Source organism: Tachysurus fulvidraco, chromosome 12, assembly GCF_022655615.1.
Source record: "Tachysurus fulvidraco isolate hzauxx_2018 chromosome 12, HZAU_PFXX_2.0, whole genome shotgun sequence".
Classification (NCBI taxonomy): Eukaryota; Metazoa; Chordata; class Actinopteri; order Siluriformes; family Bagridae; genus Tachysurus; species Tachysurus fulvidraco.
In genome coordinates this window covers 4,375,672-4,397,338 of record NC_062529.1, presented here as the reverse complement: position 1 = coordinate 4,397,338, position 21,667 = coordinate 4,375,672, and the positions used below count along the sequence as shown (strand labels likewise).

At 37.3% G+C, this 21,667-nt stretch overlaps 1 protein-coding gene across 2 annotated transcripts; it reads right to left on the bottom strand.

Annotated features, from left to right (window-relative positions):
• Positions 1–391: 391 nt before the first annotated feature.
• Positions 392–13,174, bottom strand: smyd2a (SET and MYND domain containing 2a). Of its 2 annotated transcripts, XM_027159764.2 has the most exons (12): positions 12,815–13,174; positions 12,660–12,723; positions 11,104–11,214; positions 10,829–10,889; positions 9,168–9,292; positions 7,366–7,433; positions 7,171–7,273; positions 6,885–6,995; positions 3,471–3,594; positions 3,171–3,345; positions 2,975–3,083; positions 392–728 (listed from the first exon to the last, which is right to left on the bottom strand). In XM_027159764.2, exons 1-12 carry the CDS (start codon positions 12,985–12,987, stop codon positions 645–647), a joined length of 1,308 nt encoding a protein of 435 aa, XP_027015565.1. In that variant the 5' UTR covers positions 12,988–13,174; the 3' UTR covers positions 392–644. The 2 variants fall into 2 exon arrangements, with proteins under 2 accessions (XP_027015565.1, XP_027015566.1); XM_027159765.2 differs by lacking the exons at positions 12,660–12,723; positions 12,815–13,174 and adding an exon at positions 12,345–12,485.
• Between the last annotated feature and the right edge of the window lie 8,493 nt (positions 13,175–21,667).

The window sequence follows — 21,667 nt, the reverse complement described above, 5'->3', positions numbered from 1 at the left end:
TGTATCGCACTTTAAACCTGATCTATTATTTTAATAGAAGTTTTTTTATCCAGTGTTTTCCTGACCAATAGCCCACGGACATACTAGCACTGGTCTACTTTATATAATGCCAGCCAAAAATATTAGTCACAAATTTAAGAAAATTTTACCAAAATACCTAGTGTAGGATTTACAGAGATACTATAGAGCTTTGGCATGAAATAAAGGCAGTTTCTATTGTGCCACACATTGAGACAGTTAATAGTCAGAATCATGGAAATACACTTTGGTAATATGTTAAATAATCATCCAGGCATAGTGTTATTGAATCATTGGTAAATTCTGAGGCCAAGCAAACAGTCATTTTCACCGTAGTTGATACATGATATGGCAAAGAAGTTAAAGAAGCATCTTTAAGACAATCTTACGGTTATATTTTAATACATAGTTATTAGCCCTTGCTCACAGACAGTGCATATTTATTCTCACTATGGACAGGTAACAGATCAGCACCTCAAGGTCAACATCAGCAATCATCTGTCAAACACAAACAAATAAAAAACTTAAAATGACTTGGAAAAGAAAAAGACGTTTTTCTGTACGTAAGCGGAGGTAAAGATTGCATGCCGTTCAGCCGTTCTTGAATTTACAGGCTGTTCTCTCGTTTACTGATGCCCTTCTATTTCCTTTTGCACCTCAGCAACGTAATAATGGTCTGATCCGAAAGCGACGTTCATGATATCGATAGCCTGAAAGGAAACGGAAGAATCTGAAATCAGTAAAAGATTCAATGTCCAATTTTTAGGCTTCAGAACAACAGAAATTCTCTGGTGTTCTCTGGTCAGATGAAACAAAAATGTAACCCTGTGTATGGAAATGTAATAAATAAAGGCTTCTATATATCTGTTCTGTCTCAGTTTAAGGATAGTACTCCAGATGATAGAGTGCACGCCACTCGTTGAAAATTTTCCACCTAAGGGCATACAAGGCATGTGTAATTGTAAGGGCTCTTGTGTTCAGAAGTGTCTAGTCCATTGCTGAGTCATTGTCCTCAAGCTGCTTATCTCAAAGACCAAACCTACAGGCATATGTATCCCGGCCTATGATTTGGGACAAGTATTCAGTCAACTTACTGACTTTGCCTTAAGGGGCACAAAAATGGATGCATTACCAAAAAAAAAAAAACGGATCATGACATCGAATGACCTTCTGAAATTTATAACAAGTTCGACTATTGTTTCACTTTAAGAATAGCAAGACACCACATGTGAAGTCTCTCATGCCCCTTTCCCACCGAGGCATTTTGAGTGCTGGTTCGGAGCCAGAGCCTAATTTAGAACCAGTTCTTTCTGTTTCGACCGCCAAAGCACCAGCTCCGAACCAGGAAAAGTGGTTATTAAGTAGCACCAAAAAGTTGCTGGTCTAGACTTAAGAACCGCTTGTGTCAGGGGTTGTGGGCGGGGCTACTGTTAGATAATGTACCTTAAGTATACTAATGTTTAATACACTTTTTCTTTACCGCAATATGATCAATTATCAGCACGCGTGATAGTAGGTAGCTACATGCTAAGGCAAACATTTTTTCTGTGTTAATGATAAAATAATGTTATGTACTTTCTCGATTATAACCTCGAGACCTTTATACAGATTACATGGAGCTGCACGTACACGTTGGATTCACCGCGTTTGGATGCCAATGTAGGTTCACAAAGCCATGGGCATTAACAGTAAAGCAACATCCGCCATCGTTGATGTTGTGTTTGTCGCTGCTGCGCTAACGTTTCGAAGTAACGTGGCACGTGTACAGTGATGACAGACTCGGCTCTGTGATGGCTCTCTAGCCGGTGGAAAGGCGAACCGGTTCTTAGAACCAGTACTTTGAACCAGCACCAGTGCTCTGAACCAGCACCCTGTTCTTTCCGGTGGAAAAGAGGTATCAGATGTGACCAGAGACAAAATGGACCTGTGGTCGTCTTCTCTTCTCTGATAGTGACAGGTTGACTATAGAAGGACTGCTTGAGGGGGGTAAGATTGCAAAGTTCAAAGTTGGTTCCACTGGCGAACCTTCTAAGAACCGGTTTGCCTTTCCACCGGCTAGAGAGCCATCAAAGCGCCGAGTGTGACGTCACTGTATACGTGTCACGTATCCCAGCAACGTTAGCGCAGCAGCGGCAAACACAAACACATCAACAATGGCGTATGTTGCCTTACTGTTAATGCTCATGGCTTTGCGAACCTACATTGGCATCCAAACGTGGCGAATAAAACGTGTAAGTGCAGCTCCGTGTAATCTGTATAAACGGAGGTTGTAATCGATAAAGTACATAATGTGATTTTATCGTTAACACAGAAAAAATTTAGCCTTAGCATGTAGCTAAATACTATAATGTGTGCTGATAATGTATAATACAGTAAAGTAAAAGCGTATTAAACATTAGTATACTTAAGGTACATTATCAAATGAGCTAACAGTAGCCCCGCCCCCAGCTCCTGACGCAAGCGGTTCTTAAATCTAGACCAGCAACGTTTTGGTGCTACTTAAGAACCACTTTTCCTGGTTCGGAGCCGGTGCTTTGGCTGTCGAAACAAAGTACTGGTTCTAAATTAGGCTCTGGCTCCGAACCAGAAAAGGGGCTAGAGTCTGTGTAAAGAACGAATGGATCCGTAAAGAGATTTTTTAATTCAGAGACTGCAACCTTGCTACAGTTTCTAAACTGATTCTAATCAGTCTCTGAGTATCAGAGGTAAGACTTTCAGTTATATTCATAAATCCGCTCCATCAGTTACTCAAGACCAAAAGACTTCATGTTAACACCAGAGCTATCTGAATAAAAGGAGATTGACTAGATTCGGGATTTTAGACATGACTTAACAAGACAATGTAGGGACACCCACGCACACACATTTCTTCCACGCGGGTGTGACTGGTTTTGCACAAACATGTTGCAATCTACAGACCTAACTGTTATTGTAAGATCAGTTTGGCGCACAGTACCTTATTTAACGCTTTCGCTCCTTCTGTGCTTTTCCCAAGTCCCAAGTAAAGTCTTCCAAGCTTCAGGTACATAGATGAGACATTCAGAGAGTACGGAGGGTAATGCACACTGGGAAAAGGAGGGGGAAACGTGTGTCAAGAGTCAATCGGCAGTAAAAAAACAAGAGATATTAGAAATACGAATAATTCGGCGTACCTGTAGGGCTGTACAATTTTCTCGCCATATTTCATGGCTCCGTCCCAGTCCTGCATGTAGAGACAGACCCCCATGGCCTGGTACATCATGTGCAGCATGTACACATTAGTGTCAACAAATATGGATCCCATCCTCTCCAGACTTAACTCACAGATCTCTAGCAGATCGCTGGGAGGTACTGTGAAGTCAAGGGCTTATAAAATCAATGGGAAACATGTAAATATCTTATTCCGCTTCATGTGTGTACAAATCGCACAACCAGAAGATTACTACAGGAGAGGAAACGGCCTGTAAGGATATTCTTATAGTGCTTGGCTCTCCTGAACTCCTCAATGATATTCTTGGCATACTTCACCATTTCCTGAATTTCTTCTGCCTCTGGAGCACTACTCAGGTTCTGGTGAATCTCCAGTTTGGCCGCGTCCTGTAAAGCCATATTGCAGAGAAGAGTGAATTTACTGGAAGTGAGAAAAAAGCGAGAATATTACATAATACTAAAAAAAAGTGCTGAAAGGCAAAATGAAAACATTGTATACTGGAGAAAATTTGTGTTCAAAACCAAGGTCAAACCAGGAAAACTAGACAAGACAGCAAAACTGACTGCTTGCTAGCTGCCATGGGGCATTACCCCATACTGTATTTTCATTATACAGAGACTGTGTCTATTCCTCTTAAATAAACGAAAAAAGTATATTAAAAAATAAAAATAAAAGTGTACATGATGTTTAGCAGAGACTTGAGCCTGTATGAGATGAGGTCATACATACAGCTATGTAGCACAGAGAATAAGAGAACAATTTCTAACAATATGAAACATTAGAACCATTGGCAAATCGCTTGCTTTCATCAGGAACCGATTCCCTTGGTCCGGGAGTTAGAGTGGACTTATATATCCATATATGATGAACTATGGGAATGAGGCAGGATGAGATGTCAGTGCACTACACCAGACTCACTCACACCCAGTGGCAATTAATCTTCCACCTTCTGACATGTTTTTGAGGAGTGGAAGGGTACCAGAGAACCAGGAGAACCCGACAGAAAAATAGGTAAAGACACACCACACAGTAATCCGAGCTCAGCATCGAACCCAACACCATTGGGATTGTCATTGCTTACAGCAGTCAGAGCTATTCTTTCACTTATGTCAAGAACCACCCAGTTTTCTGACCAGACCTGAAGAAACCGTGAGCTTTAACCTCTGTGGTGATGAAATTTGTAAAGAAATAAAAAAAGAGCTACAATCACAGTTAGACCCATCCCAGTTAACTTACACACAGAGGCGAGGTACATATCGTGCTATTAACACTATTATTATAGCTTCTATTTATCTCCTTTTCCTTGACGAGGACAAGGAAAAACTCCCTGAGATGATATGAGGAAGAAACCTTGATAGGAAACAGACTCGGAAGGGAACCTCGTCCTCATTTGAGGACACTGGACAGTGAATAATGTAAATGTTAATAATGTCCTTTCTACAACAGTTTGTAGTTGAGTGGAATTAATCAGCCAAGAGCTCCTGGGGAACTTATGGGTCAGAGCAAATTCCATGTTCACTCCCAAAATCACAAAATCTGATGTCCTTCACTCCGAGTGCAATACTTTTAGACAGTGTAACTAATATTCAAATGTAAAAAAACAAATGAGGCTATGTACAAATACTGGGTGGTTGATGTTGGTGGTTGGCACAGAGGTTAAGATGTTGGCCTTCTGATCAGAACATTGTGTGTTTGAATCCCAGGGATGCCACTGCTGGGCTCTTGAGCAAGGCCCTTAACCCTCAACGTCTTAGTTGTATGAACCCGAGAAATGTAAGTCACTCTGGATAAGGATGTTTGCAAAACACTGTAATAAGCGCAAGAAAGTTATGGGAACTGTAGGGTTTTGCAACAATTAAAGATTTGTGAAATAACATCACATTGCAACAATTATGGAACTGTTGACAAAGTGTGTTAGTGTGTAACACTTATAGGGTTGTGTAACAACTGTGGAGTCATGTGACAATAACGAGGCTGTGGCTCTGTAGGCTGGCAGGCTGTGAAACTGACGCTTTAACTCACGTGGATGCTGGGATGTGTGACGTCTGATACGTATGTGATTGTGTCATCTGTCACAAGTCAAAGAGCAATTTCCCCTTAAAGGGACAATAAATCTTGCAGTAAGGAACTAAACATATCCCCATCTTTTATCCTCATTACAAGAACTTGAACAAGGAAATTCCCTGAATTAAAATGAACTACCCAGGTGTTTAAAATGTGCATTATTTTAGTGCATCATAAATAGGATTGTAAAATTCCGTGAATTTTTAAGGCTGGAAACTTTCCATGGGAATTAACGGGAATATATGGGAATGAACTGGGAATTAAAAAAAAATGCAGGGTTTGTCTATAAAAAGGAACTTTAATGTAGTTAAAAAAATCTTAACAGCATAATTTTGTTTAAAACAAGATTTAATGCAATTTCAGTCACTTGCACACAGCACAATGCTTACTGGAGGGCCATTGAGGCCAAACCCCCTCCATGTACTTGCATTCTTCCATAACATGGTACAGTAACACTTTATTGTAGGGTCATTAAAATAGTTGCTTATTAGCATGAATATTAATAGAATATTGGCTATTTATTAGTACTTATTAAGCACAAATTAATGCCTTATTCTATATTCTTAATTGTACCCAATACCTAAACTTAATAACTACCTTACTAACTCTTAATAAGCAGTAAATTAGGAGTGTTACCACATGCACAGATTATTTGATGACCCCCTCCCCCCAACCACCCACACACATACACACTCACTCCCTCCCGAAATAAAAAAAAAAACATCCTCCATATATCACTTAAGGGGGGGGATTCAATTACTTTACCACCCAAAAGTTTGGACACATTGCTATTTTTAATGTTTTTGAAAGAAGTCTCTTACGCTCATCAAGCCTGCATTTATTTGATCAAATAAATCCAGGTGTAAGGATCAGGATGCTTTGATGAATAAAAAGTTAAAAATGAACAGATTATTTAAAACAAAGAACAATTTATTTAAAATATAAACCTTTTGTAACAATACGTACTACCGTCCAAAGGTCTGGGGTCTTTTTTGTTCTTTCCTCTTTTTTTTTCTTTTTAAAGAAATGAATACTTTATTATTAATACATATTAATACTTAATGTCTTAAACTGAGAAAAAGTGATAAAGATTTATATAGTTAGAAAAGATTTCAATTCGGAATAAATGCTGTTCTTTTTAACTTTATATTTGTTAAAGAATTGTGATAAAAGTATCACAGGTTCCTACAAAAATATTAAGCAGCACAACTGATTTCAACACTGATAATAAATTAGCTTATTAGAATGATTTCTGAAGGATCATGTGACACTGAAGACTGGAGTAATGATGCTGAAAATTCAGCTTTGGTCACAGGAATAAATTAGAAAAAACATTATTTTTTAACTGTAATAATATTTCACAATATAATATTATTTATTTATTTATTTATTTATTAAAAAAAAAAACAAAAAAAAAAAGAAGCCTTCTTTCAAAAACATTAAAAATAGTAATATTTCCAAAATTCCCCAAATTAAGTTCCTGTGGAAAGTTTACGGAAATTTACCGGAAACTTTCCGCCCTTTTGCAACACCAATCATAAGTAAATAAATAAATAAATCGATCAAAACAAACAAACAAACAAACAAACAAACAAACAAAAAAAAAGATCACCTTTGATTTGGTGGTACATTCTGTGCAATCACAGTTAAAGAAGTACGACTGCTCCAGCCTCTCTTTCCTGTCCTCAGTGGAGTAGAGGAGGTCAATGTAACTGTTGAAAATCTGTTAGTAAACGAATGGGTTAATGCGATGTTAATCAGGTGCTGAAGCATTAATGCTAGTTTTATATAGAATTCTATTTAATTCCATGGCCTTTTTATATGTGCTCGTACCATCAACTGTTGAACTCTGGTCATAAAGCAAAAAATATATTAAAAAAAGCAATTTTTGTTCTCACCTCATCTCCAGGGCTGATTTTCTGAACAGCACGGACCTCTGCTACCGTACCTTTATACGTCACGATCGCATTGGGATTACAGCTGTGGTTCATCAAAGCCACGCTGCGATACAAAAACAGATCAGTGGAAACAACCATCCCAACCGACATACTGCTATTAAGAGCTTGTGATGGAGAACGTAACATCCTGCTCACTCTGGAAAGACCGCAGAGCCCAAATGGGACAACTCCTCGTCTTCTATGGTGAAACCGTTACAGTTCACCTGGAACAAAGAGGAAAACTGAATTGTATTGTATTAACTTCTGAATAGCTTCTAGTGGAATTTTGTAGCATTCGCCTAACAGAATATCTTCTAGTTTCTTTAGAGGTTAAGAAGGGAACCTTCGTCTGGCACTGGGATGTGGTAGCTACTGATCAGAAGGTCCTGGGATCGAACCCCAGGTCCACCAAGCTGCCACTGCTGGGCCCCTGAGCAAGGCCCTTAACCCTCAGTTGCTCAGTTGTAAGTCACTCTGGATAAGGGTGTCTGCTAAATGCCGTAAATGTAAATGCACTTCTCTTCAAAATTTGCCACATTCATTGAGTTATCCATGGCAGGGTGTCAGGACTCAACCCGGACTTTTGGCCACGTGCTGTTTTTGTTTATCTTCTTCGTCACGTGTCTGCCCCGCCTTCGTCTGCCCCTCCCTGTCTTCACACCTGATCCTTATTGTGTCATCGTGTCTTTTTATATTTAAGTGGGCCGCGTTGCCGAGTGCAGCGCGGAATCATTAGTTACGTTTACCCCTCGTCATGTCTAGTCTTTGTTAAGTGTCTTCATTTGTATTGCTTTTGTTATCGTCTTTATGTCGTTGTCTTTATCATTTATGAAACCCCTTTCATTTGAAGCTATCCTGCATACGGGTCTGTCTCCTTCCTCTTCCGGTTGTGACACAGGGTTAGGGTTAGCCAGCTAACTTCAGGATCATCTTATGATATTGAACAATTGTCCAGACCAAAATTTGGACCAGAGGATACACTTGATCACTTAGCAAGAGTTGGCTTGACTTTTTGACTTGAAGATATGGCCAACCATACCAAGGTTTCACCAATCAAATCTTCACAGATTCACCACCATGTCTGACAGCTGAAACCAGATGGTCCAAGAAGTACGGTGTCTTCAGGGTTCTCCATTCATAAACTGGACCTGCTATTGGGAATGTAAATGATGATTCATCAGACCATATCATCTTCAGCTGGCCAGGTTTTATGATCATGACACCATTTTTTTCACATTTTTTTGTGATTAATGGTTTAACAATTCCAACTCTTCCATGAATGATGGTTTTGTGAGGTTCTTTATAGTTTTTGTTGAAACAGGGTCTTTAAACTGGATCTAAAAGTTCTTCTGTCAGTTTTGCTGCAGTAGTTCTGTGTCGTTTGGACACAACTTCACAGTGTTGGACGGTCAAATTGAATGAGCCACTGGACTATTTCTTCTCCAGACGTCTCCATGGGTATTATATGCCTCAACCTACGTGATCTGCTTGATAGCACTTGTGAAATTATAGTGTGACGTTATGGTGGGGTTGGAAGGAGAGACGGCGGTACGATCACCTGACTGTGTTAATGTGATTCTAAAGGTCAACTTTTATCAAGGAGGTCTGTTTTGTTTTTTTGTACTTCACAGTTAAACATTAAGCACAGTTTTAATCATACCAGCCTTTTGTATGCTTAGAACTGAAGATGTGGTAGCCTAATGGTTAATGTGTCGGACTATAGATCGGAAGGTCCCAGGGCCACCACACTGACGCTGTTTGTCCCCTGAAAAAGCCCCTAAACCCTCAAGCTATAAATAGGATAAATGTAAGTCGCTTTGGATAAGAGTGTCTGCCAAATGTTATAAATGTAGAAAGAGACACTAAGGAGTAGTTACATGAATGGCGTTGACTTATTTTAGTCATTATGCTAACTCTTAACCTCTTAAACAACTGTGAAACAGTGTACAGTATATTACCTGGGCAAAGAGTTCGACAAGAGCAGCATTACTAGGAAAATCCAGATGCTTAGAATAAAAGTGATGGAGTGCAGCAATGTCCGTTTGATTCATCTCGTTTTTCTCGTTGTCGATCTTGTCCAAATCTTGAAAAATACAGTAAATAATTAACCCTGTTAATTTCATTCTTATCTCAAGTTTCCTAAAAACCACTTAAAGCAGTAGGGTTTCCCCAGTTCTTTTATCACACATCTGAGCAAAATACAGCAATAGCTGAATAAATGGTGTGGGGGCGATAAGCTGGGGCAATATGACTAGAATGAAATATTCAACATTTTTCAGCTCATGATACGAGAACTATTCCTAGATTTCCTTGGTGAACAAACTTAATCCAGGTTAAAATAGTCTTATTAACAGAACTAAATTTTTTTTGTTTACGTTCTGTGACAAAAAGAGATCCACATGTCCATTAAAGAATGAATGAGAAACTAAGAGCTCAGAGACTCATCAATTTGTGTAATAGATTAGAGACCTTTTTTTTTTTTTTACCAGACGCTTTGTTCGAGATAACCATAAAAAAATCTAACCTTGACCCTTATCAGATGACTACAATCCTATGGCTGTACCTCAGCTGCTAAGCATGATCATCATGCATGTGCTACGATCTGGCTTTCTTTTTCAGCTGTACCACCTGCCGGGTGAAAAACACAAAAATCCTGACCCTTTTACTGCTATCACTCCTTTTACTGATCTAAAAAACACTGCATTACATATAAACTAAGTGGTACGGTTAGCACATTTCTGGTAGACTAGCTCGCACCTAGCTAAAAACAATCATCTAACCTCACTTTGTACCAAATACGGTTCAATCCACAAGTCAGCATGACTAGACTTGACCAATCATCTTCTCTGTCCTGGTACCAAATAGATGACCTAAACTTACCCTGACTCTCCAAACAAAGACTCAAGTATCACCTCTTCACTGGGCACTTAAATGAGCACTGAATTGAAAAAAAAAACCCCCACCAACTTTAGCTTTAGCTTCATTATGCTCCCTGACCATGGCATATTAATGCTAGCATTAGGATTTAAAAAGAAATTCAATGAACATTTCTGCCAAATTCTGCAGAACTACATATACAAGATACAAAGAGGTGCAAAATTAAATCAGTTACATTTGCTGCCAGGGCTTTATAATCTCTACAAACTCTGTTCAAGTACATTAAGTTGGTTTATTGAGAGACACAGGATACATTGTGTTCAGCTAATGGAGCATGAGCAAGCATTTTAACACATCAGGTCGGTCTCTATTTGTGGCTCCAGACCATATTGGGCCATGAAGGTCAGGGGTTCAAGCCCCATGCTGAAATTGCTGAAATTGTTGGGCCCTTGAGGCAAGGTCCTCAACCCTTTTGGCAACTTTCTAACAACCTGGGATATGCAAAGAAAAGAATTTCGCTGTGCTTTAATGTATATGTGACAAAGTCTTTTATAGCGAAGGAAATTATGTATTTCATCAGAGCCTCTGGCCTACGTCCTCAGGAGCTTAAACCCCAGCATTTATACTTCAAACATTTAGCTTTATTTTATTTCCAGAATAAACTGTTATATAACTAAACGGAAACACAGCATAAGCCTAAGAAGTTATTGGCAACGTCTTGGAGAAAAAGCACCATACTTACGCGATTCAAACTCTTTGAAGGCTAACAATCTTTCAGACTGTGTCAACTCTGACTGGAATTTCTGACAAAGAGAAGGAAAAATATCCATTAAAGCATTTGTTGACATCTGTTCAGATATGCATTGAAGCTTATAAAGAGCGGTATGTGGTCTGTAGCAATGTTTAGCTGCATGATAGGCCAGGACCCATGGTTTCTCGGTAGAACATGGTCCAGAGCGTCACACTTCCTCGGCCCCGAGATAATAATACAAAAGTATCCACTAGAGCTGTACTTACCTGCTTCATGATGATTCTAGCGACCAGTCGCACCGTTTCTGAGGGACACCAGTTTTCTCCGTAGGCACACATGGCAGAGCACTCCAGCTTGTGCATGGACCAATCACCTTTCTACAGGAACGATCAAAGCTGCTTTAATGCACATGTTCAAACTTAAAAAAAAAAAAAAAATACAATTATTTGTCACAATATTGCCGAACTTAATAATAATAGTGAATGTAGGGAATTTAACAATTCGCATTGTCTCAAAGCAGTTTAAAAGAGATAAACTGGATTCATCATCCAGATAATTGAGCGTAGGTATGAAATTATTGCTTTTTATCCCGTGGAATGACAAATTCCAACTTGAATTATTGGAAATAAATAGCAACAGCACAGCCACACAGCCCAGATTGTCCTGTTACGCTAAATCAAGTACAGCTATTTTAAACGCCGGCTTTTATTAGCCTGCTTCCTGGAACACGCCCAGGTTCGTGTTGCTGAACATATTAAGAAAACTTCGCTGTCAATACATTAAGCATTCAACAAACAGCAGAATCTTGATATGATGCTAAGATTGGTTCAGAAGTTATTAGCAGTTTTAATAATCGCTGAATTATTAACACCTCAACTTTTTGTTATGTCCTTCGGGTCCTGCGTCTTTGCACAGGCCGAGATTTGAACTGACTTGCTGTCAAATTCGTTTGAGAATTATGAGCCAACTTTCCTGAATATTGAACAAAATGCAATTACACTTACTAAGAATTGTAGGAAAAGCTGCATACAACTCAATACAACTGAAATTAAAATTGGATGCCTATGCATCTTAAGTTTATCATCATCATCATCATCATCAAAATAAATACACCTGACTGCCTATGCAATACTACTACTACTACTACTACTAATAATAATAATAAGTAATAATATTATTAATAATGAATAATATTAGTAATAATAAACAATATTAATAAATGTTATTACTAATAAGTAATAGTAATAATAGTATTAATAGTAAATTATATTAATACTATTATTACTAATGAATATTAATAACATTAATACTAATAATAATAGTAATAATAACACCATTAATCATATAGTATTAATATTGTTAATCATTAATAACAATAATCATAATTACTATTATTAATAATAATAAATAATAATGTTACTAATCAATATTAATAATACTAATTATTATTGTTATTATTATTATTATTATTATTATTATTATTATTATTAAGTACAGCATAATTCACCAGTTATTGGACACTTGTGCCTCTTTCGTTCTTGTCGTTTAACGCATTAGTTCACCAAGTGCTATAATTATTATTATTGGCCATTTAAAGGCTGTTTTCTAAAAAACACACCACACGATTAAAAATAAATAAACAAACAAACAAATAAATCAAGGCCCTCTAGCGCCCCCTATGGGCTCTACATCCATTTAAGGTGGAACGGCGAATTCCAACAACGAAGCAGCGAAAGAGAAACCAACTTCAGCATCGCCTCCACAAACTGTAACGTTTGCCGTCTTTATAAACCTGTGACACAGAGACGTGTTTTCGCATTACCTGGCACTCCACATTGCAGTAGTAGGCCTGCTTGCACTTCCCACACTTAGACAGCCCTTCCCTTCTGATGAGACACAACGATACAGACAGGGCTTTAAAACTCCAGGCTGAATTTCTACACTCGTTTCAACACAACATGCAGCATCATCAGGTACCTCATGAAGCAGAACTCGCAGTATCCGCCCCTCTCATTCACTGTCAGGACGTAGGAATAAGCCGGACACGCGAACAGCAGCTCGCCCAGCTGGAAGTGCTGCGTGGCTTTGACCCCTCGGCCTTTCCCAGGGCTCAGGAACCTCTCACAGCCTTCAATTCCCTCACATTTCATTGTGTTCGTCTGCCTCGCTGGCACAGCTTTATACTCCGGCAAACGGTGGCTTTAAGCACAAGAGTAACAGTTTATTCGGTAGATTTCAGGATCATTGCTACAGAAAGTCCAGCAGCACAACACAAGCACAGCACGTGGTTAGGAGACAAACAGCTAGCCAGCAGGTTTACTTACGGCATAACCCGGGTTGCCATGTATGCGTCAAACACCGACAGTTGTCAGTAATATGCATATTCAAAACTAAAGCTCTTAAACTTTGTAGTATAATAATAATAATAATAATAATAATAATAATAATAATAATAATAATAATAATAATAATAATAAAAATTAATTAAAAATGAAGAAAATGTTTTGCAATATGAAATGTTTTAAAAATAATACAAACATGCTGAACGTTACCGCTCTCGAATTATTGCGTGTAAAATGAAGGAGTAGACAAACTCACTGACGTAATAAAAGTTTACTATGTTTATTTTAAATCCTAATTTTTTAATATGTATTCATTTCTAACCGATTCATTCAGGTGAAGGTTGCACTACATTTACGAATTCAATACTATGTGAGATCTGGCAACCCTGCTCACTACCACACAGATATCCGCGATGTCCTAAAGCCCGCAAGACTACAACCAACAAAACAATATACTTCATGTATATATTCATGTATCGTCCTGACAGTGAATGAGAGGAGCGGATACTGCGAGTTCTGCTTCATGAGGTGCCTGATAATGTAGAAATGTGCAATTTGCACATACATATAGTTAGTGCAATATGTGTGTACAATATGTACAATTAACATAATGAAATCAACAGGTGAAATATAGCCGGTACAATGTGTGTACAGTTTGTACAATTAACAAACAGATAATGGAATCAGCAAATGAACATGTGCAATATGCTCATACGTGTCAGTACACACAGTGTACTATTGGGCCTCCTTACAGTAGCATTATATGTGTATATGGAGATACACCAAAGGAGATCCGAAGTCCATGGTCCTTACACCAATACAACATTTAACTGACTGTATATTACAATCACACCCCAGTGTCACCCAGATGAGGATGGGTTCCCCTTGTGTCCGGTTCCTCTCAAGGTTTCTTCCTTTACCAATTTAAGGGAGTTTTTCCTTGCCACTGCAGCCTGAGTCACCTCAGACTTGCTCATAGGGGAATAAATACATATACATTGTGAACTATATACATCTAATAATAACCTAGAATTTTTATTCTGTAAATTCTTATTTCTTTTATTATTCGTTATTTCCTTTATCATTAATTATGTCTACCTTCTGCTCTGTGTTTATGTTCTGTAAAGCTGCTTTGAGACAATGTCTATTGTAAAAAGCGCTATACAAATAAACTTGAATTGAATTGAATATATTTGTGTGTATATGTGTGTGTATATGTGTGTGTGTGTGTGTGTGTATGTGTGTGTGTACGTGTGTGTGTGTGTGGGGGGGGCAGATGTAGGGAAAGGCTCTACGGTCATGTTAACATTGCAAAAACACTAAAAAAAGAAAAATAAGGATAAAAATGGCGGCAAGGAAAAACTCACTGAGAGGATATGGGGGGAAAACCTTGAGAGGAACCAGGCTCAGAAGGGAACATATCCTAATTTGGGTGACACTCTACAGTAAATAGTGTAAATGTAAATAATGTCCTTTCTACAACAGTTTATAATAGTGCAACTGAGAGCTCCTGAGGAACTAATGGGTCATTGTAAACTTTGAGTTCAGCACAGACCTGATTGCTGATAAAGACCAGACCATACAGCTGTCTGACACAACATTGGTTCAAAGAAGGCATGACAGTCTCTGTGCTGCTCCATCTGCAACAATCCCATGAGTCACTGGCTGACCATGCAGATCAATCCCTGGCCACGAGACTCCAGCGGTAGAACATCAGGATTGACGAAGTAGCTCCGTAAGAAGAGACGATCAGGCTAGTAACTCAGAACACTGGGAGCTCAGGAGTGGCATGTATAGCTGACAGAGAGAAAGAGGAGAAAAACTGTATAACTGTAATCAGGTGATGAACAATGTACCTTATGCGCAAATTGCAGACAAGGACTCCAGCAAGACTAGCTATGACAGCATAACTAAAAGGCTTCCTGAGATGTAAAGCATCTCACCACTCCATAGTCTGCAAACCTGAGTGAGGGTGGTAAGGAGACAGCATCCAAACATCCCACTACACCAAACACTCTATGGTCATGAACCCTCCAAATCTGCTCCTTTACCTAAGAAAAGCTAGTCATAAAAAGCTAGACTAAACAAATGTGTTTTCAGCCTGGACTTAAACACAGAGACTGTGTCTGAGTCCTGAATACTAATTGGAAGGTTGTTCCATAACTGTGGGGATCTGTAAGAAAAAGCTCACCCCCTGCTGTAGCCTTTTGTACTTGAGGTACTAAAAAATAGCCTGCACCTTTTGATCGATGTAGGCATGACGGATCATAAAAAAACAAAAGATCTCTCAGATACTGTGGCGTGTGACCATTAAGTACTTTATAGTTTAGTAATAGTATTTTATAATCAATGTAAAATTTGACTGGCCAATGCATTGATAAGATAGAAATGATGTGTTCATATTGTCTGGTTCTAGTTGGGACTCTAGCTGCTGTGTTCTGGAGTAACTGGAGCTTGTTTGTGCTCCTACTGTAACATCCAGACAGTAAAGCATTAAAATAATCCAACCTAAAGGTAACAAATGCATAAACTAGTGTTTCCACATCATGTAATGACATCATATTTCTGATCTTAGCAATATGAAAGAGGACTACTTTTGATATTATTTATAATAAAGATGGCACACCTGAGTCTAGTGAAAGCCAAGATCAACTTAGAACGTTGACTTTCACATCCGATCTAATAACAGAGAGGAAGTGTCAAAATAATTTGCCACTAGATGTCACCAAGTGATCTTGTCTGTGCTCATTTATGTTGATGAGCAAGAACCTTCCTGTACATGCAAATCTCAGTAAATGTAGCGTAACTGTTTATTAGCAAATTTAAACATATTCACATTCACATTATATGATATTTAATAATAATAATTAAAAACAATATTTATTTGTTTGTTTGTTTGCTTATTTTTAGAATTTTTATGTTAGTTTTATGATGTAAAACTAATATATTTGATAAGATAGTTACATGTTATTTGTGTTATTTCTGCAATACTGGAGATTTGATCCTATTTGAAACTGGAATGTTTAGGACAAAATTGTCATACTGCTCAATTTACAGGCTGTTTTCTTTTTACTGTCTTGCTCATTATATAGTAAATTAATTATAACAGTTCATAATAGAGAATTTGTGACGTCTTTATTGTATAAAGCTAAGACGGGATAGATAGATAGATAGATAGATAGATAGATAGATAGATAGATAGATAGATAGATAGATAGATAGATAGATAGATAGATAGATAAAATATAAAATAAACAAGATGATCTTAACTGAGACTGCTTTGTGAGCTGTTGCATTTTATTATTCATTTATTTATTTATTTATATTATTTATTTATTTTATGTCTGAAGAAGTTTCCAATTTCTGCAATTCTTCCTTCTATCTATTTTTGGTAAGTCACTTTGTGGGAATTAATATGTCAATATGAGTGGCAAAATGAGTGGAAAACATGATGACTGTCCCTCTTCTAGCTGTTAACAGGCTTTATCTGGTTTATAGTGTTTGGGCTGCTGAGGGCTGTCCCACAATAGGTCTGAAGTTGAAGCAAGATAAACGTAGTATGTAGTAACATAGTAAGGTGGCAGCCGAATCATCCTGGGAGAGATCTTTAACTCAGCATATTTCCTAGAATGCACTTCAGTTTCACCCACAACATGATGCTGATTCTACCCCTGGTTGCCATTCTGTAGTGTCAGATCCACTAATGGGACTTCAAGCATGATCAACTTCAAGGATTCTTAACAGAGGCATAATGAATTAAAATGGTTTGTTTGTTTGTTGGCAAAGAAAGCTTCGTTCACTTTAAAGATTTACCCTGGTTGGTGCCCACCTTCCTCTTGCTACATGCCTCTGTGCCAGAGTGTGCAGTGACTACTCATGGCAGGACAATTGGTACACCCTATTACAACCTCCCTAGCCAGGAGAGAGTAGGCTCACCTCATAAAAGTAGCAAAAAAGATCCATTAAAGGTAGTAAATATACACATCTAACTCAGTGAACTGTGAAAGTTCTGGCCTTTTTTTTTTTTTTTTTTACAGCTTTGTTAAGACCAGAATGCACAGATGTTAAAACAAGTTCAGATGTGGCGACAGATGGCGTTTGATAATGAAGCAGACTGTTCGCGTAATGCAAAGATGCTGCTTCAGCCCAACTGTAAGAAGCCCGTCTGCTCAAAGCTGAAGGGGAGGGTGGGGTGGGATGGGGGTGTGTGGGGTCTCAGGTGGCCCAGTGGTTCGAAGAGAAAAAAAAATAACAGGTTATGTGTAAGAATTCTCTTCTTGAGGACAGACTTGGCACTTTCACTCAAGCTTGTGTTCCTCTGGTGTGTAAAACATGCTTTAGGGTTTGGTTGGATTATCTATCTGCAGCTGTGATATCTACATCCAAACATCTGTAGCAGCATCTTCAACTGACTGTAATGCCAGAAGGAAATAAGTATGATTTTATCACACGTGTGTCACCCGAGACTGACTTTAAGTGATAATGAAATAATCAGATATACTGTAGTAAGAACTGCTACATGCTTGCAGGTGTCGAGGTTAAGCCCGATTAAGCCTAGGAAAAAGACATCAGTAAGAGCAAAATGCTAGAAATGTTTTTTTTTGTTCTTTTCCTTTTACTAGACACAAAATGACACTGACATTATGCTTATTATGTGTTATCTTTTTTACGGAAGCAAAAAGGAAAGAGAGTCTGGTGGCAAAAAATAAATTCAACAATGAATGGGCCAGTACAAACACAGCTGTTTTATTGTTGTGCTGTTAAGATGTGCCTTTCAAAGGCACGCTGATGAAATCAAACAGAAGGGGAGCGCTACACGCTTCGGCTTGTCATTGTGGCACAGAATAGAGAGTGACCCTGCCTCCTGTTCAGTGGAGTCACTGGAGTGCTTAGGCAGCTAAAGTGTCTCTTTGTATCAGCTTGTAAATTACAGCGGTGGCTGCATCGCTTCTTTCAACCTCCTGGTGCAGTTGCCCCATACATTTTCTCCCCCTTTTCAACTGATCAAACTTTACTTTTGATTTGTGAAGCTTTTTTTAATTATTTTTTTTATTTGTTAAAGCTGCAGTTATTTTTTTTTATTTCATATCTTTAAGAAAACCTGGAAAGCATGTAGAACAGGGGTGTGGGGGTGGGCAATTAATTTTTCTATAAGGGGCCACATGAGAAACCTGAGCTGTGTTGGAGGGCCGAAAAAACAATAACTTAAACTTAATTCTGCTAAATATGAATTTTTTTCTTCTATTGTAAACAGAAATAAATTTAACATTTTGTTTAGCTGTTACTAGTAATCAGAAAAATAAACAGAAGATATTCTGTTAATATTTTTAATAATATTTATTTAATATATGTATTAAACCTAATAGCAATACCTAAATAAGCAATAAACACTAAAAAAAACCTAAATAAGCAATAAACACTAAAAAAAATAAATAAATAAAAATAATAATAAATGGCACGTTTTACAAAATAAAAGCAACGTAGTTGTATTTCGTGCACTTTAAAAAACATTTTCATTTATTATCTAATTTACTATTGACCTTACATGGGCTGTAAAATGCCCAGGTCTGATGTAGAACATGATACAAAAAAAAAAAAAGGAAATACTAGTTTAGGCAATGGAATCAACAAAAATGTATTAGGTGGCTGAGAAATCCTTTAAATGTTAAACACATTTCCTATAGTAAGTTAAATACTTATTCCAGATGTCTAATGCACGTATATTAGGTTCCCAAAACAAAAAAAAACATCATGTAGAGATACATGTACTAACAAGTATGAAAAGATCATGTAGAGACTTAACAAAAATATATACTATTATTAATGCAGAACATGTACAAGTTGTCAGCCCCCTCCATCAGGATAACCAGAGGATTGTTGTTGACCAGATATAATATGGGCACTGATATGTGTTATATGTGGTGTATTATTACAGTGTTAAATTCAGTATACGTGGAGTTATATGACATGTGGTATATAATGGTGTTTCGACCCATTAATCCCTTAATTATTATTTAGTTATTCAATCTAATAGATAGCTACTATAATTTATTATGAGTCACTATTACAGTTGGAATTATATTTAATTATATAGTGTATATTTAGAAATGTAAAACTTTCTATACAGTTTTATACAGTTCTATACTCATATATTTATACATTTAGGATTTTATGGGTAGTTATACATATTTAAATTATATGTGTGTGTGTGTTTGTGTCTGTGTGTCTGTGTATATACATTATACAGTATGTATGTACAGTATAAGTGTGTGTATATATATATAATATATAATTTTTTTTTAAAATGAGTGTAAATTTGATCACAAGCTGATTAAAATCACACTTATCGAACAATAAAACAAAACCAGGATAAATCATAAACCATGCCAGATCATTAGATTTTAGAAGAAGAATTAAAAGTTACTTACAATAACCTGGTTGCATAAGCGTGCACTCTCTAATATTTAATTAGCGATACGGTAGCCTAGTCGTGAGTTTGAATCCCAGGTCTGCCAAGCTTCCGAAGCCATTCCTTTGGTACTAGAATTTGAAATATGACCTCATCTTTCAGCTGTATAAAAGAAGTCTGCAGGTTCTGTATCTGAATAGAATGGGCTATCTATAATTCTCTATCCAGATCCTCTATCCATTTAGTTGAAGAAAAGCAGCTATAAAATATGATGCTACCACCACCGTGCTTCACCGTGGCTGTGATGTTCTTCTGGTGTGTCTCATTAGACCATAACACATTTTGCTAAAATGTTTTAAGTGATTTTAAAAGATAAAAGAACTGATGTGATTTATTTTGGTTTAAAAAGTTGTATGTAGTTTTCAGTTGCATGATTAGCTAAATTTCTTTTTATTTAGCTTACAAAAGACCTCAGTTTTCGGTTAAACAATATCCTGGATGTTTAAATTGTAAAAAGTAATCAATTCAATTCAGTTCAATTCAAGTTTATTTGTATAGTGCAAAAGCAAAGCAGCTTTACAGAACATAAACATAGAACAGAAGGTAAACATAAGGAATAATATAAAGAATTAATATAATAAAAATTCAAGATATAGATATAGTTCACACTGTGTATGTATGTATGTATGTATGTATGTATGTATGTATATGTATGTACAGTATGTATGTATATGTATATATGTATGTATGTATGTATGTATGTATGTATGTATGTATGTATGTATGTATGTATATGTATGTCTGTATGTATGTATGTATGTATGTATGTATGTATGTATGTATGTATGTATGTACAGTATGTATGTATGTATGTATGTATGTATGTATGTATGTATGTATGTATGTATGTATGTATATGTATTTATCCCCAATGAGCAAGTCTGAGGTGACTCAGGCAGCAGTGGCAAGGAAAAACTCCCTTAAATTTGTAGAGGAAGAAAACTTGAGTTTCTATAAGTTATGTTTTTCTCAACAGGCAGTCAATGAAAGGTAACAGGATTTAACAACAACCCCGATGTCAAGACCTGAGGATACAGGATACTGTTGTACAGTTGCATATTTTGTTTGGCTGAATAGCTTTGTCTTTTAGTAGTGACCTGTAATAATAAGTGCTTGCATAAGTTTGCATCTTATTATGTTTACAACTAAACCAGAGTGTTCTGAGGTAGGAAACGGAGTCTGGTAATACAAAGGTAACACAAAAGATTTCAGGTGTTTGTCTCAGAGTAAATCACCTCCTTTTAGCTCTTCTTCTTTGATGTAGCTCTTCATTTGTATAATCTGGATGTATTTGCACCTGGGCATGTTCTATTATATGGGGATAATGCAGAAGTACAATGCACCGAGCTTTGTAGAATTATAGTAGAATGTAGAAATGAAATGATTTGAAAAGAAGTGATTGACAATTGGATAATGAGTGGAATGAAGCTTAATGGCAGATAAACAAACGAGAATGTAAGCAGCTATTTGGATCTTATTATGTGGGTTGATCTCATTATGTTGAGTTGATCCACTTAAATAACTAATTATAGCTAAAAAAAACTACCATGCCAACACACATGGTATCGAAGAAGAAAGCATGTATGTTACATATGAAGTCAAAGCATGGTTGTGTTTCTGTGATGCCTCCTTGGTGGTTCTGATCCTGACTGAAGCACTCTGGTGGTGCATTCTGCTGGGGATTGATCTGCATGGACAACCCATGACCCATGAGACTGCTGTGGATAGGACAATGAATATTGTCGCACCGTGTTTGAACTGCCATTGTGTCGGTCAGCTTTTGTGCTTTTTTGTGTTATCAGTGAACATTTGAAGACTTCAGCAGGAAGGAATTAGTGTTAAGTCTGTACTGAACTCAGAAATCACGCTGACCGGTTAGTTCCTCAGGAGCTCTCGGTTGCACTATTGTAGAAACTCTTGTAGAAATGACATAATTTACATTTACATTACTTACTGTCCAGTGTCACCCAAATGAGAAGTCTGATTCCTCTCAGGGTATCTTCCTCATATCACCTCAGG

Bases quoted from the DNA above. Each gene is read 5' to 3' on its own strand.
- smyd2a (XM_027159764.2), bottom strand. From the start codon at position 12,987: ATGAAATGTGAGGGAATTGAAGGCTGTGAGAGGTTCCTGAGCCCTGGG. The intron at 12,724-12,814 runs GTACCTGATGAT...GTGTCTCATCAG, and splicing joins TGCGAGTTCTGCTTCATGAG to AAGGGAAGGGCTGTCTAAGT. The intron at 7,434-9,167 runs GTAATATACTGT...TCTTTGTTCCAG, and splicing joins TTGTCGAACTCTTTGCCCAG to GTGAACTGTAACGGTTTCAC.